Here is a 17,518-nt window from a genome sequence, read left to right on the forward strand (position 1 = left end):
CTGGCCCCTCAGCAAGGAACCCCTTTGCATCTCTCCCCCAGGCTCCTGCACTGTTGGGCTAGCTCCACTCGTTTCTTTCTCTCTGGGATTGTCACGGATGCTTCCTTGTGTATCTGCAAGGAACAGCTGCTACTAGACAGTTATCACAGCCAGTCTTCCACCTCCTTGCCCACAGAGTAACACTGACTCTCAGCCTGTCCTAGCTTTGACAAAGGAATATGGGTCTCCAGCAGCAGATACAAAATCTGCTTCCAATTTGCAATCTTGCAATCAGCTGGGCTGTCAGTGAACCAGTTGTAGGAGAAGCAAAGTAAAAGGCTCCTCTTCCGATCCCCATCCACAGAATGTGGGAGCTTAAACATTCTGGTCTGATTTTTAAAGGGAATTTGTTTGAAGGTGTTTTGCTTCGTCACTTTAGCTATTCTTTGGGAATACTGGAGTCACGCTGTTATATGTATAATATCAGGCCATTTGGGGCCAGATTCTGACCCCACACACTGAGCAGTACCTTACTCCACTGAAAGCAACAGGATCTTCCATACAGCAAAGTGTGATTCAGTGGGAGAGAGGTATCAGGATCCCGCCCTTCCTGAGCAAGATGCCGGCTACAGTCTGGCCGTTTCTGATCCCCAGCTGGAGGGAGAGCTGCATATGTTTCTTCAGTGGAGGCCTAGTGCCAGCTGCCCCGTCCCTCGTGATTTGGGGATGGCATGAATGTGGAGTCCTAACCGAAGCCTTCCACATGAGTGCAATGAGCCTGGCACCGCAGTAAAACATGCTTTCGAGGTTAATGTTTAACAGATCCTCAGACAGAAGTGGCTTAAAATCTGACAGTGTAAAGTGCTGCTCTCTGTGGCATGGACAGCTTGTTTTGTTGTTCACTCAGGTCTCCCACTTTCTGTCTTTCCCAAGGCACCATCAATCAGTCTCTGCTGCTGCCAAATTGAAATACCCACTTCCCCGCCCCCTCCCAGCCAAAGTGCAGCCGTCCCCTGTGCGCAGCTCCTTCCTCCCAGCATGGTGGGTTTAGTTCAGAGGCCATTTCCAGCAGGATTTCCTGCCCCCGTTTGTACATGGCTGGTGTGAACTTATCTCCGGGGGAGCAGTGTGGATGGAAGCGCTTGATAGTTCCAAAGCCTAGATTTCCAGGAACTTACTTCATTTAGGCAATTACTGAATTAGCCGTGTTCCTCCCCATTATGATCCTGATCCTCCGGCCCTTACTCAGTCAGGGCCTGATTCGACCACACTTAATCACACTGAGTAGTGTACCTCACTACGAGCAGCACACCGAACCCAGTGGGGCCACTCAGAGTAAGGTCATATTCAGTGTGAGTGACAGAATCTAGGAGGCCCCAGCTAAGCGAAGCACTTAAACAACGTGTCCTCAACTCTAAGTACATGAACACTCCCAGTGAAGATTACAGGGCTACTTTCTGGGGCAGGGGCCATCTTTTTGTTCTGTGTTTGTACAGCTCCTAGCATGATGGAGTCCTGGTCCAGGACTGGGGCTCCTGGCTGCTACGGCAATAGACATAATAAATAACAAAAATGATAACCTAGCCCGCTGAATTTAGTGAGATATCTCACCTGAGTAAGACTCAGCCCCTGCAAAAGGTAAACTGGAAACTCTGACCTGATGACCCAAAACTGTCACCATAGCACTGCACTGATACTTGTGATTGATTAAAATCAATGCATTATTGACAAGATTTCCTGTTATAGGCTGGGCCAATTGCTAACAACTTGGCCCCATTTTACGCAGCTTTTTGAGAGAACTCTGCTGGATGTAGGGATGAGATTGTGCCTTCGCCGGGTACAGAGGTACAGCTCAATGTCATGTGCAGTAACTGTTTGGTTTGATAACCCCTGAAATCAAAGTTCGCAACCACATGAAATGACCACATGAACATTATAGCCCAAAAACATCAGAGGATTTTCCCGTCCCAACTAACACCCCCAAACGAATAAAAATCCCGACAGCTCAGTGAACTCTTCAGAATTAAGGACTTATTAAAGGCCCAAATTAGCATAGCATTGATAACGTGCAAATCAAAACTGAAATCTTTTGGGGATGAGGCACATTAGCCCTGAGGCAATAAAGCACGTTTACAGCACTGCATAGATGTGTATGGTTAATTACTTAAAGGAACTTACCTTCCACGTAGCCTGCCCTCCTTCCTGCTCTTAGTGGGCTCAGAGAAGTTCGCAGGTGGCTATTCATGGCTTCACAAGCCGATATTATTTCCTTGCTCCTACCACCCTTACTCACTAAGTATTTCCTATTCATGCCACTAGTCCCATTACCTTCGATGGGCCTGATCGTGTGAGTAAAATTGCATCCCTGAGTAGGGCCTTGCAGGCTTAGGATCTGAATAAACACTGTAAGATCTAGAGCGATTGGAGAGGTCTGGAGCTGTTAGGCAGAGTTAGTGCAGTTAAGGTTTCGTGGGTAGCACACAGTAACTCTTTCACTGGATGGAGTCTGGAAGAACTAAAAGTTGCTTAACTCTTAAAACTCTGAGACAAATATCTTCATCCTCAGTAAATTCCACCTGGTTCCTGCTATTCCATTTCCTTCTATATTTGCCCACATCATCTAATCTAACCTCCCAAACGCATCCCAAGACAACCCCTCCCAGCCCCTTCAGGCTCCCCCCACTCCTAGTTCCCTCATCCCACATATCCAACCTGACCAGCCAGTCCGCTGCTGGAAAACCTCCCACCCTTACCCAGATGTGGACTCCACTCCAACCCACCTCCGGAGAGCCAGTCCCGATCCCAGTTGACTGGCCAGTGAGAGGCTGAAGGGACATATCTGGAGGGACAAAGGGCCAATGGGAGCTTCCAACAACATGGAGTCAGAGTAGTTAACATGATGGGAGGGGTCCCCTCCCGACGCGTGCTCCTCCCCTCTGGCTGGGCTGCAGCAGGCGCAGGTGAAATCCCCGGGGCTGTGAGCTGTGCTTTGTTAACACAGGAGAACAGCGTGGAGTTCGAAGCCTGCCTGGTGGCACAGTGCGATGCCCTCATTGACGCGCTCAACAGGAGGAAAGCCCAGCTGCTGTCCCGAGTCAACAAGGAGCACGAGCACAAACTGAAGGTCTGTTCAAAGCGTTCTGATTTCTGAGCCTTTTGTTTCCCAGTCATAATTTTAACCCAGCTCTTGAGTGAAATCAGCAGAGCCTTTCTGACTGAAGTGATTCAGTTGTTCCGTCTCCGCCTCACATCTTTTCTTAACCAGCGTTCTGTCACAGATCGTTGTGGCAATTCACGAACCTTTACCCACTTTTCAGCAGTTAGGCTCACGGTTAAAGTTGGCCCTGCTAGGCTGCAGTTATGACAACAGCCCTCAGCTCTGTTGACTTCAGTGGGAGGTGAGGCAGGGTGACCGCATGTCCCGTTCTGGCTGGGACAGTCCCGTTTCTAAGCTCTGTCCCGGCTGTCCTGACTTGCGGAGCTCGGGGAGGAGGGTCAGCCCGAGCCGCAGGCTGCACGGGCATGGAGCTGGGCGGGTCAGTCCCAACCACAGCTAGTGGAGGCTGCAGGGGGTTTGGGGGTCAGTCCCAGCCATGGATGTCATGGGGTACGGAGCTTGGGGGTAGGGGGTTAGCCCCAGCCTTGGGGTGGGGGCAGCAGCTTGGGCTCAGACCAGCCCCAGCCATCCTGTTTTTACTTTAGGAAATATGGTCACCCTAAGGTGACAGCCCCCAGCACCTTGCAAGATCAGCCCCTAAATTAGCCATGGTACAGAGGGGCAGGTACAGGAATGCAACAGGAAGAGGACAGTGATTGTGTTTGCTCTGCATGGCACGCACCTTTTTGTTAAGGGATCAGGTCAGACATGACAGTCGGGTACTCGGCTATTCCAGGGGTGCCATAGGAAACCCCCAGACAGCACAGGAGAGGAGGTGCAAGAAGTGAAGCTGAAAGTGGGACCTGAAGGAGAAGGGAAGGCAGCATTACCCTTCAGTTCGTCACTCGGCAGTTCCTTGATGAACAGCACCTGCTCTTTTCAGCTGGCTCGTATCTGCCAAGGGGAGTTCGGGGCTTGGGCTAAACAGAGACAGTCAGGTGGGCGTGAGTTGATGGGTTGGTGCTAGCGTGGTATCCATTGGCTGGTGTAACCGTACATCAGCAAGCCAGCCACGCAGGCCCAGGGCAATTCCACTGAAGTGGGTCACCCAGAGCCTGAGGTACTGAGAAGACACAACCATGTCACGCTGAGCTTTCCGGGGCTGTTATCTGAGTGCGTTTCCGTAACTCGGCTAAAACCTGCTTGCAGAGAAGTGTCCTCTCTCTCTCTCCTTGTGTGTTTGGCACATAGCACGGCGTTGGGCCATCCGAATGGCTTTGACTCATTTTGTAGCCCTTCCCTAGGATAGATCTAGCCAGTTTCCTCCCCCGCAGAGCTGAGGGAGCCTGAAGGGCATTGTCATCAGTCTCAGGTTCACCCTCACAGTGAAGAAACCTGATGCTCTAGCTTAGGGCTACTCAAGCGTTTTCATCGCATGAGTCACATCTTAGCAAGGAAGCTGCCATGTGGACCAGCACCCCACCACGCCATTTCACAAGTGCACAGATCACCGTCCCTCTCATTCATGAAGGCATAACTGCCTTGTCCCTGACACCTTTCTTTCTTGTCCTTGTTTGGCCACCAATTATATTCCCACCTCCAAAGTCAGGGCCTCTGCTTTGCCGTGTAGCTCTGACTGAAGTCAGAGTTTAAGAACAAAGCCGCGGTGCTTTGTAGCTGGGCATTCCTTATGGGGTAATGTGAGGAGTCTGATTGAAGCCAGCCAGCTGTCTGAGCTTGGCCCAACTAAGTCAGCGAGAGTGGGACAGGGCTGCTTGGCAATCAGTTCTGCAGGGTGGGGAAACTGTTTTCCTATCAGTGTTTTAGAGCCTCGGACACAGTTCTGGTGCTCCGTCACAGAGAAAAATACCCAGCCCCAAATGGGACTCCTTCAAACTCTAAACACAGCTCGAATTTTCAGACTTGGTTCCCTAAAGCCAGGCACTTACATTCATACTTAGGAACCCAACTGAAAGCGCTCTCCCTTTCAGACATGCTGCGTCCCCACAGCTCCCAGCAACTTCCCACCGGCCACTTCTATTTAGGGGCCTTACTGTGGGCAGCCATGCTTGAAAATGTTGGCCACAGCTGGTCTGTGAATGCAGCTGCAGCAAAGGCTTCTGGGAAGAGGGAAGGTTGCCTGATGCGACCTGGTTCAAAGAGCCAGCAAGAAGTGCCCATGCCATATTCTGGGTCCCCCAGTAGCAGTGATGATTGAACGCTGGTTTTAATTTCTTACTGCCATGGGGTGGACTCTCCAAAGCAATTGGTCTTTCAAATCCAGCTTCCATCCCCCCCACTCGGTAACAGTTTCAATGTAGGTCACATTTTTAAACTAAACAACTTGACTGTTCCCTTTAATTCACATGCTAGGAAATAAGTAATAAAGGCAGCAGAGCTGGTACTTTGAAGATTATCTGGGAGTGAACAGCACATTACATAACATGGTCTTGTCTTAATTGTGCGACAGAATCCTATGCAGCGTATGTGTATATACATGTCATGGGGCTTTTGCATTGTTAAGGTGGTATGTGTGATGGGTTGGATCACAGAAACCCCCCTGGGAGCTGCCAACTGATGTGCCAAAACTACTTCTGCTCCTGTTTTCACTGCCAGCTGAGCCAGACACTCCCATCTGCTCCAACAAAGACCCAAAGCTGCAGGTTTACCTGAAAACGGCTCACAGAAGTGTGCTTGTCTTTAGCACTCAGATGCCCAACTCTGAATGTGGTCTAAACCCAAATAGATCCATTTTACTCTGTATACAGCTTATGCAGGGTAAACTCATAAATTGTTCACCGTCTATAACACTGATAGAGAGAGATGCACAGCTGTTTGCTCCGCCAGGTATTAATACATGCTCTGAGTTAATTAATAAGTAAAAAGTGATTTTATTAAATACAGAAAGTAGGATTTAAGTAGTTCCAAGTAGTAACAGACAGAACAAAAGTAAGTCACCAAGCAAAATAAAATAAAACGTGCAAATCTGTGTCTAATCAAACTGAATACAGATAATCTCACCCTCAGAGATGTTTCAGTAAGGTTTTTCTCAGACTGGGCGCCTCCCAGGCCTAGGCACAATTTTTTCCCCTGGTACAGCTCTTGTTCCAGCTCAGGTGATAGCTAGGGGATTCTTCATGATGGCTCCTTTCCCTTTGTTCTCTTCTACCCCTTTATAAATCTTTTGCATAAGGCGGGAATCCTTTTGTCCCTCTCTAAGTTCCCACCCCCTCCTTCTCGATGGAAAGACACTAGGTTAAATGGCCTTCAGATTTATATTTCATATTTCTAGTTTCAGATACAAGAGTGATACATTTATACAAATAGGATGATCACACTCAGTAGATTATAAGCTTTGTAACGATACCTTACAGGAGACCTTTTGCATGAAGCATATTCCAGTTACATTATATTCACTTACTATTAAATTTTTATAAAACTATATAGACTGCACAACATCACAGTATGCTCACCCTTTCCATAAAGCCTGAGTCTGGTAGCATCCGTCCCCTGGAGGCCAGGGATGGGGCATGCATAGGGCACCTCTTCAGTTGTGCCATGGCTGCTACCACCAGCCCAGGAGCTGCGTATTGGGCAGCGGGGCTGTGCAGTTCACAGACCTACTAGCCATGCCTCTGCCACTTCCCTAGCTCATGCACATAAATGCCCCTGCTCCACTGGGCTGCCATGCTGGGCTCAGGAATTGTCATTGGCCTTTGTATTTGGCACTGATGTGACCGCTCCTGGAATAGTGTGTCCAGTTCTGGTGCGCACAGTTCAAGAAGGATGTTAATAAACTGGAGAGGGTTCAGAGAAGAGCCGCACGAGAAGGATTAAAGGATTGAAAAGAATGTCTTACATTGACTCAAGAATCTCAATCTACGTAGCGTAACCAAGCGAAGGTTAAGGGATGACTTGATCACAGTCTGCAAGTACCTATATGGGGAATATTTAGTAACGGGCTCTTTAGTCTAGCAGAGAAAGATCTAACATGACTAAATGGCTGGAAGTTAAAGCTAGATAAATTCAGACTGGAAATTGGGCATAAGTTTTTAGCAATGAGTAATTAACCCTGGAACAATTTACCAGGGGTTGTGATGGATTGTCCATCACTGACCATTTAAAAAAATCAAGATTGGTTGTCTTTCTAAAAGATCTGCTCTGGGAGTTATTTGCGGGAAGGCCTATGGCCTGTGTCATACAGGAGGTCAGACTAGGTGATCACAGTGGTCCCTTCTGGCTCTGGAATCTATGAAGCTATGAATTGTCCTGAGTGGCCATTTTGCAGACTCATCTCCTCCATCAGTCCTTCTGTGCTTCAGCCCTTCTTCTCCATATCCTCTCTGCATCTGGGAAGGGTTCTCCCTTGTTGCTTGAATCATTGCAGAGCTGCATGGTTCTTCCCCAACGCAAAGGACCCGATGCCTGCCCTCTGCTATAGCTGTGCCCCGCACAGGAATCGCTGTTGGGCTGACACTGCTGTCAGGGTCAGACAGGAACTCAGCCACTATGGAAAGAGGATGTGAAATGTAAGCAGCATTGTGCATGAAACTACAGAGCAGCTGTCATTCCAAAGGGGACGGGACCTCAGCTGCCACTGAACCTGAGGAAGCATTGTGATTGGCATGGACTGTGAAATGTAACAAAGCCAGTAGCATTTCCACTGAGACTGCAGAGCATTGGAATTGCTGTACAGAGGGTGGAAATGTTACTGGAGTCTGTCAAGAGGGAAGCGAGCCAGTATTCAGAACTGCAGCTTAGGACCTGATTCCTCATTCCCCTGCAGTCGTTTATACCGGCACTAAGTGGGCATAAGACATTACTCAGTCAGAATGGTCACACTTGCATTCTGCACCTGGCACTCAGTTTGCACTGCCGCACAGCAGCGGCTCTTGAAAGGATCTTTCTGCTTGCTTGCAGTGGTGTAGTGGCCTTGTCTATCAGTGAGGAAGAGGAGAGAGAGCAGAGCTTTGCTCTGTAGGCTGGGTCAATGCCGCAGATTTGTCCAAATTTCTGGTCCCATGCAGCATTCCGGAATGTGTGTTAACAGGGCTTCCGAGCTGACCTACTTTATCTGACACATATTTCACTGACAGAGCGGCACATCGCCACGTTTGCCCAAAGAGCCAACTCAAATGTGTACTCTGGATGGAAATATTTGTAAGAAAATTACCTAAAATGGGACGATTTTTCACTCTTCTTCCTCCCCCCCTTTTTCCTTATATTGCCAAATGCATGTGGAGATCAGAACTTGCAGAGCAACCCCCTCGTTATTCGTGCTCCATGTTAAAGACTTGGTTTTTAGAAACAAAAAATGCTGTCCTTGTGAGAAGCAGTGGTGGGCATCATTTTAAATCACCAGCCAAGAATCCCCCTTCACCCTTAGCTGTAATAACACACACACACCCAGCTGCATTTTTCTAATGCTCACTTTTGGTTTTATTTCTAAATTCGAGATGCTGCAGAATGCGATGCTGTCCGAAAGCCCAGTAGTTCGGGCAAGTGACATACAGGCTTCTCTGCACAGTTCTCCAAGGGTGAAATTAATGTAGGGGCAACCCAAAGCATAACCCTACCTAGGTCTCACTTGCGCTCTCCATAATAAGGCTTAAGTGGACTATTCTGGCCTGTGGCATGCGGATGACTTTTGCCCTCAGGGCATTTTAATCTGTAACCACACTAACCTAGCTGCTGGAGCCCTCACCCTGAACCCCAATTGTCAGATTCCCTGGAGAGACTGATTACATGGACAGATGTGCATTAGGGGCTATGCTGTGGTCACAAAACATGTACCATTCCTGACTTTAGGCGGTGTATGACACTAGATCTCTAGAGGTGAAAGGCTAATTCGTTCACCTCCTGTACTCACAGAATGCTTCTGGATCCAGGGGAGCTGGCTTCAGAAATTAGAGCTGAGATTTTCAAAATAAAGTTGAAGGCAATTAGGTACCTAACTCCCATGAGGCACCTAACTCCTTTAGGTTCTTTGAAAATCCAAGCCAAAATATTAGAGTTTGGGGAGTTGGGAGTTGGGGGGGGGGGCAAGGAAATTCGTGGAAGTAACACTGGGAGTATTTTTTCTGATCGAAGTTGCCACTAAGAGCCTCACATGATTAAAACGAGCCTCTTAACTCTGGGCTACACTGCAGACTTAAGTCAACTTAGGTTGGATCGACTTACAGTCACCTCGGTAATTACTGTGGTGGTTCGTGTCCTCGCTGCCCTTTCTGTCGGGGGTGCACGTCCTCACCAGCAGTGCTTCCACCGACTTAAGGGGGCAGTGTAGGGGGCTGAGAGCCTGGATTCTCAGCTCCACGCAGCTTCCCACCAGGAGCCTGGCTCCCCACCAGGCTTCCTGCTACCTGCCGAGAGCCCAGGCGGCTGCTGGGCTTTCAGCAGTGAGCTCGAAGCTTAGGTGCAGCCGGGCTCCCAGCGAGGAACAGGGAGCTTGGAGCCCAGGCGGCATGCATTCCCCGCGGGGAGCTGAGCGCCTGGGCGGCAGTGTGGAACCGTGACCCTAGGGCCCAGGGGGCAGCAGGGCTCCCAGCGGGGAACAGGGAGCTCGGAGCCCAGGCAGCACGCACAGTCCCTGTGGGGAGCTGAGCACCTGGGTGGTAGGGTGGAACCGGGACCCCAGGGAGCAGCAGGGCTCCCAGCGGGGAGACACGAGCCCAGGGGCAGCCGGGATCCTAGCAGGCAACAGGGAGCTCAGAGCCCAGGCAGCAGCCCAGCTTGGAACAGGGAGCAGGGACCCAGGACCCAGGAGTGGTAGCAGGGCTCCCAGCGAGGAGTGGGGAACCCGGGTGGCAGCCCAGCAGAGCCCTAGCTGGAGCCCACCTCCCACTTCAGGGTGACAGCCCCAGCTGAGAGCAACTTTCTTCTCAATTTCACGGCTCCAGCAGGAAGCCATGAAAATGACAAGAATGACAGCCCACAGCCAGTGTAATAACCTGCAGTGTCTACACAGACACTGCATCGCCCCAGCTACACCGACATGAGCCACACACCTCTCGTGGAGGTGGAGTTATTATGTCGGTGTAGCAGGGCTGTAGTGTGGATACCAACATAATTAGGTTGACATAAGATGCCTTATGTCTAACTCTAGTGTAGACCAAAAGCAGGACCAACCCCAACTAAATCATCCCAGCCAGGGCTTTGTCATGCCAGGCCTTAAAAACCTCTAAGGAAGGAGATTCCACCACCTCCCTAGGTAACCCATTCCAGTGCTTCATCACCCTCCTAGTGAAAAAGTTTTTCCTAATATTCAACCTAAACCTCCCCCACTGCAACTTGAGACCATTACTCCTTGTTCTGTCATCTGCCACCACTGAGAACAGCCAAGCTCCATCCTCTTTGGAACCCCCTTTCAAGTAGTTGAAAGCAGCTATCAAATCCCCCCATATTCTTCTCTTCTGCAGACTAAACAAGCCCAGTTCCCTCGGCCTCTCCTCATAAATCATATGCTCCAGCCCCCTAATCATTTTTGTTGCCTTCCACTGGACTCTTTCCAATTTGTCCACATCCTTTCTGTAGTGGGGGGCCCAAAACTGGATGCAGTACTCCAGATGAGGCCTCACCAATGTCAAATAGAGGGGAGTGATCGCGTCCCTTGATCTGCTGGCAATGTCCCTACTTATACAGTCTAAAATGCTGTTAGCCTTCTTGGCAGCAAGGGCATGCTGTCGACTGATATCCATCTTCTCATCCACTGTAATCCCCAGGTCCTTTTCTGCAGAACTGCTGCCTAGCCATTCGGTCCCTAGTCTGTAGCAGTGCATGGGATTCTTCTGTCCTAAGTGCAGGACTCTGCACTTGTCCTTGTTGAACCTCATCAGATTTCTTTTGGCCCAATCCTCTAATTTGTCTAGGTCCCTCTGTATCCTATCCCTACCCTCCAGCGTATCTACCTCTCCCCCCAGCTTAGTGTCAGCAGCTAACATGAGACCTTCCTGTGCTTTCTTTTACAAAAACTCTCCAGTCCCCACATTGTCTCTCAGTCTTTTATACCTTGCTCGTGCCAATGGGAGGTATCTGAGCACCTTGCAGAGGTATCTCTGCACTGGGGAGTGGACAAGGGAAAAGCTATGACGAGGGGTTAAAGGCTGCACAGTTCATTTGTCTGCTACCTGAGGGAGGATTGATTGTAAAAGGTTTCAAGTGGATTGGACACAGTCTATTGGTATTCTGCCTGCACATGTAGAGACAGCGCTAACGCCAAGTGCAAGAGACCATCTTGCAGAGACTGTAGAGTCAGGATTGGGATTAATAGTAAGAGGCAGTTGAATTTGCGGGCTCCTGGGTATCACAAAACAAAGCCATCTGACTCATTCTTCTTGGAACAGAGAGCTGGCGCATTGATCCTGAGAGGCAGCAAAGACTGCAGAAGAAAGAGATGACATTGCAAAATGCATGAGCTTGGGGAGCTGTTAAAGAAGTCAAATGTAAATGGACTTTCTATCAAAATTTATTTTTACCCCGAGTTGTCCCTTAGTGGTGAGGTTTTACGCCTCTAGCCTTCTAATACCACTTTGCTTTCTGCTGGTTTTACTAAATTGTTTTATTAGCTCTAACTTCTCTGGGGCTTTTTAGTTTGTTCTCCATTTGTGTACTTTGCATTGGAACCTGGGCTCTGAACTGCACCTTACAAATCTTTTGCTGGAAATCATAGGACTGGAAGGGACCTCGAGAGGTCATCTCAATTTCATCTCATCTCAAATGAGATCATTCAAGTTTCCTACATATGGTACCTCCAGCATCGTGATGACCATTATTGCCACTGCAATTCCGGTTACAAATCCCCTCTGATCTCCACTGAAACATGTCCGACCGGAAATACTTTGTAAAAATTATACATGGGCATTGTAAGTTAGGCCTGAATGTCAGAATCTTTCCAGTTGTTCTTGCCACCTGCGTTTAAACCACTTCTCCTGTTAGTTCTGTACCACAAAAGGAGCATTCCCACCCACCCCCGACGTTCCCCCGACTGATAACCCTTTTCTCTGTCTGCATTTGGGAAAACAACCCCACTTTAGTTTTGGTCTTAGATTTTAAGACCAGAAGGGACCATTACGATGATCTGTTGTGACTTTCCTCATAACACAGGCCAGAAACGTCATCCAGCACATCTGGCCCAACCTGTGGTGGAGCTCGAGCACATCCCAGGCTGGTTCAAAGACTCCAGGTGATAGAGAATTCACCACACCTCTTGCTTATTTGTTCTAATGGTTAATGAGGGCACTAGGTATTTGATGTTTATATCAGCTAGAAATGAACGGCTGTTTTAAACAAGACAAAGAGACAAGGCAAATGTCAATAATTTCACGGCCATAAACTCTCAGTCTGGCTGGCTATTAAAATGCCTTGTGATGCCCTGCAGGCCCATTGCTTTCCATTTATAGAGTTTCTTGTGAAAAGTTCCAACTGGGCTATTGGATTTTGAAAAAAATCTCATTGGTTAAGTGAAACTCCTGTCGTCACAGTGCACTCTGGAAAAGCTTCTCTTGGGAGCATCCTCTGGCCATAATAATAAGTCAGTGATGTCTGAGCTCAGCTTCTAGGACACAGGCCCTGTTACTAGCAAGAGCAGACAGAGTGGGGCAGTGTATTGTCTTTGCTCTTGCGTCAAACCCCTTTTTGATTTGACACAAGATTTTGGTGTCGTTCTGCTCCAGCTAGTAGATAGCGCTGACTGTCAGACCTAAGTCCCCCTTTTTTATAGGACCAACTGGCTTCAAATCAATCTTTGCCCTTTGCCATTGATGCTACGTACTTCCAGATGGAAGGGTGGGATATGGGAACTTCCTTAACTCGGTATGTTGGACAATGTTCAATGAAAGGAGAAGGGGATCTTAAGAGCAGAGAGCAATTTAGGCACCCTTCTCTCAGGGCATCAGGAACATCAACTTATTGACACAGAGTCTAAGGCGGCTCGAAAATGTTCTGTCAAAATTGGTTTTTGACAGAAAATTGGATTTTGTGCAGAGAGAATTTTTTCACAAGTAGTGTCCACTTTCTGTGGAAACTGTCAATTTTTCATCAAAAAATTACTGCCTGAAAACCAAAATACTTTAATGTTGAATGCCGCTGCAGTGCACTGTGGGAGATATAGTTTAGGTACCTCATGTTCCCATTCTTTTGATACGGTCTCCCACAGTATTCTTGCCAGCAAGTTAAAGAAGTATGGATTGGATGAATGGACTATAAGGTGAATAGAAAGCTGGCTAGATCATCGGGCTCAACGGGTAGTGATCAATGGCTTGATGTCTGGAGGACCTAGAGATTACAGTGGACAAGAAGCAGGATTTGAGTCAACAGTGTACCCTTGTTGCCAAGAAGGCTAATGGCATATTGGGCTGCATTAGTAGGAGTATTGCCAGCAGACAAAGGGAAGTGATTATTCCCCTCTATTCGGCACTGATGAGGCCACATCTGGAGTATTGCGTCCAGTTTTGGGCCCCCCGCTGCAAGAAGGATGTGGACAAATTGGAGAAAGTCCAGCAGAGGGCAACGGATATGATCAGGGGGCTGGGGCACATGACTTACGAGGAGAGGCTGAGGGAACTGGGCTTGTTTAGTCTGTAGAAGAGTGAGGGGAGATTTGATAGCAACCTTCAACTACCTGAAGGGAGGTTCCAAAGAGGATGGATCTAGACTGTTCTCAGTGGTGGCAGATGACAGAACAAGGAGTAATGGTCTCAAGTTGCAGTGTGGGAGGTCTAGGTTGGATATTAGGAAAAATTATTTCACCGGGAGAGTGGTGAAGCATTGGAATGGGTTACGTAGGGAGGTGATGGAATCTCCATCCTTACAGATTTTTAAGACCTGGCTTGTTAAAGCCCTGTCTGGGATGATTTAGTTGGTGTTTGTCCTGCGTTGAGCAGGGGGTTGGACTAAATGACCTCCTGAGCTCTCTTCCAACCCTAACTTCTATGATTCTCCTCTATGGGCCAGGCTTCCACACCGGCTTACATCTTCCATGATGCATGATGGCCAAGGACTCCCATGATGCACAGGATCTGCCTCCAGTAGAGTAGACCATGGTGCATCATGGGAGATGTGGTCCGACCAGGGAACCCAGTCTATAAAGGGGAACAGGAGCACGAGGCACCACCGCAGAAATTTCACATTGACTTTTTTCTGGGTTTGACCACACTTTTTCAGTATTTGAATTTCAGCCAAAAATCAAAAATCTACATACCTAACCCAACCCTACCCCACCCCACCACCATTTTTCAGCCAGGTCTAATAGGGACATAAGATTTGCATGCCAGATTAAATCATTGATTCATCAGGCTGAGGGCTCCCTTTGGCAATGGGCAATACATGGTGCCTCCGTTGGTGGAAAAAGCATAATGCCACTGGCTAATACTGTATAGGGTGATTCCTTCCTGACCATTGCGACACTCAGCTCAGGAGATTGAGAACTTATCCACATGGTGCTTTAGTCCACACCAGAAGGGTGTAAATTTAAGTCTGCATAAGCATGTCATGCACTAACTGACCTATCTGGACACCGCTGACATGCACTAAAAGTTTCTTAATGCACATTAATGTAGCTCTGTTTCAAACAGTACTATGGTAACCCATACTAGGGAACTTTTAGTGCACACCAGCAGGATCTGCATGAGCCAGTTAGCTCATAACACACTAGTGCAGACTAAAATTTACGCCCCCTCTGGTGCAAACTAATGCACCATGGAGACAAGCCCTGAGAGCGATCAAGGGTGACATGCAGGATTTGGAGTCTCACAGGGTGTCCTAAGCTGGAGTCCTCCTGCATGGTAGCTCTGGTCTAGCTCACCTTTTGGACCTCTGAGGGGCCAAGGTTCGATCGTGGAGGTTGCAAATCCAGTAACCTAGTGTCGAGTACTAAAAAGGAAAGAAGACACTTGTGCAGAGATGAGTGCAGATGTTATTGTCTTTTAGGGGCTGTATTAAAATGTAAATTACAGCTAATGTCGTCTTACCGGGAAGAAGAGCTTTTGGAATAAATTGCCTATTTTAAGGTTGCAGTGAGCTGCAGTGGCTGACAAAAATGCTTCATGACAGGCAATAATTAGCAACAGAGGGTTCTAGCGAGTGCCCCCCTTTAGCATGTAAAGAAAAAAAAATCCCTTTGCATTATCGAAGAGATCAGCACCGAATCGTACGCAGCTGCTCTGAACTCTTTCCCAACCTCCAGCCCAACACGGCCAAACTCCCCAACGTGACTTACCCATTCAGTTACATCCCACTAGCCTCCTCCCAGCATGTTCCATAATTCAGCAAGGCTTGGTTTGCATCCTAGCGTTGTGGGACTTGCAGGAGAGCTTTGTAACCTCTCTACTTCCATGCAAAATTAATGTGATCCCGGTTTTCATCTGTAAGCTGATGAATACTGTATGTTCTTAATCACCCAGAGGCTGCCCTCCGGAGACTTCTCCTTATTTATGCAGGAGTCAAATGCTTGAGGTTCTTCTGAAATCAGCTTTCAATGTTGTCATTCCAAAGTAATGCATGCAGCAGAGTTGCTGGACTCCAATTTTTGGGTCTTTTTCTTATATAGGCTCCTATTACCCCCTACCCTCATCCTGATTTTTCATACTTGCTGTCTGGTTACCCTAATCAGCATAGCTGCCTTAAAGTCTCTGGCACTTTGCCCATTTATGCCAACTGAGGATCAGTCCCTTATCCCTGAAATGGTTTGTAGGAAAAGTGGATTTTCAGTGTCATTGTTGTTTCAGACTCTACTTCTAATGAAAAGATTCACAGTCAAGAGTAAGGCCTGGGGTCTGCACTGCAAAATTAGGTCAGTTTAACTATGTTGGTCAGGGGTGTGAAAAATCCACACCTGGGAGTGCTGTTGTTAAGACCACCAAAGTCCCCATGTAGGCAGGCCTAGGTAGTCAGAAGAATTCTTCCATCAACCTAGCTACCATTTCTTGGGGAAGTGGATTACCTACACTGACGAGAAGGGTTCTTCCATCGGCACAGGTAATGTCTACACTCAACAGCTACAGCGGCACAGCTGTACTGGTTTTGAGTGTAGACAAGCCCTAAGTAACAAAGAGGTGCTGGCTTCTGCAAACCTGCTGCTGCTCCTTTTGCTGCTACTCAGCTTCATGCTGACTAGATAATCATGTTTGTCACTAGCAGATCGGTAAGGAAAATGGAAAGCTCCTAAACTCAAGGAATAAAGCCTAATCCAGTCAGCCACACCATAACTCAGTGGTTTGAGCATTGGCCTGCTGAACTTAGGGTTATGAGCTCAATCTTTGAGGGGGCCATTTAGGGAACTGGAGTGTAAAAATCTGTCTAGGGATTGGTCCTGCTTTGAGCAGCCAGTTGAACTAGATGACCTCCTGAGGTCTCTATGAGCAAGAGAGGTGGGCTTCATTTGAAAAAGGCAACCATCAAGCAACAAAATCCAGTACCTGCGTTGCACAGAAGTAAAAAGACTACTAGCAAAGTATCCAATTCTCCCATTATAATGCCCTACATTTTCAGCACCTGACCAGTATCTGTGCAGTGCCGCAATATTGATTTGTGTGTGTATGTGAATTAGATGGCTCTAGCAGTTGTATCCTCAATACTGGGGATTCATTGCAAACCCACACTTTACGGAGAACCTGTCTCAGGTTGCTATCTTGCTTCTGTTTCAGTGATTGCCTGGGAGTTACGGTTACAATTATATAAGGGGATAGATAACTGCCCTGATCATTACACTTCTCACTTCATCATTAGGAAGAGCCAAAGGAAGAATCTGCATCACCAAGGGCCAGGTTTATTGGTGATGAGTCCAGCCATTTATGGATGTTACAAGCATAATGCAATTCAGGCCCTTGCAGCTAGAGCCAGTGTAATGCCAACAGACCTCAGTCACCAGGATTGAACCTGGGGCCTCTGGAGCTTAGTGCGTGAGCCTCGACAGCACGAGCAAAAAGCCAACTGGCTCTTCGCTAAGGCTGTGGAGCAGACTCATTTTATCTCTCTCTCTCTAAGAGGTCTCGATGCCACTAGAGAGGATAGAACACCATACCCAGGAGATGTGTGGGTTACACCAGCGTAGTATCTTCAGCCAGTCCAAGGTTCTGGAGGGATCTTATGGTTCCAGAGATGTCCATTGCATGACCAGCTACAAATGTAGGCCCACCTTTCAAGGTCAGGCCTTCCCTGTGCTGGCTGCTTGGCCTTTGAAGGGTTACCGAGGCTCTCCGGGAAGTGGGTTTGGAGCTACACATTGAAAAGGATAATTGCCCCGAGCTAAGGAGGTGTCGAGCGGGAGAAGGGGGCTCGTTTCATTGAGATTCAGTTTGCCTTCCCTTTAAATCTGATACACCTGCCTTCTTTGGGACCAGTGGAGTCTTCTCTCCTCCTAGCACCCTTCTCCCGGTGGTGGGGTGACCAGATGTCCCAATTTTATAGGGACAGTCCTGATTTTTGGGTCTTTTTCGTATACAGGTT

General features: G+C 48.1%; 2 protein-coding genes across 8 annotated transcripts in view; one reads left to right on the forward strand and one right to left on the reverse strand.

The window, feature by feature from the left end:
* FRMD6 (FERM domain containing 6) overlaps positions 1–17,518 on the reverse strand; it is a 727,784-nt gene that overhangs the window by 482,966 nt on the left and 227,300 nt on the right. The window lies entirely within an intron of this gene.
* Positions 1–17,518, forward strand: part of TRIM9 (tripartite motif containing 9) — a 131,053-nt gene that overhangs the window by 69,301 nt on the left and 44,234 nt on the right. For all 7 annotated transcript variants that reach the window (XM_050954656.1, XM_050954661.1, XM_050954657.1 and 4 more), the window contains exon 3: positions 2,981–3,103. In XM_050954656.1, coding sequence (XP_050810613.1) covers positions 2,981–3,103 — 123 coding nt within the window. The remainder of the gene's footprint in view (positions 1–2,980; positions 3,104–17,518) is intronic.

Source organism: Gopherus flavomarginatus, chromosome 5 (genome assembly GCF_025201925.1).
Source record: "Gopherus flavomarginatus isolate rGopFla2 chromosome 5, rGopFla2.mat.asm, whole genome shotgun sequence".
NCBI classification, from domain to species: domain Eukaryota; kingdom Metazoa; phylum Chordata; order Testudines; family Testudinidae; genus Gopherus; species Gopherus flavomarginatus.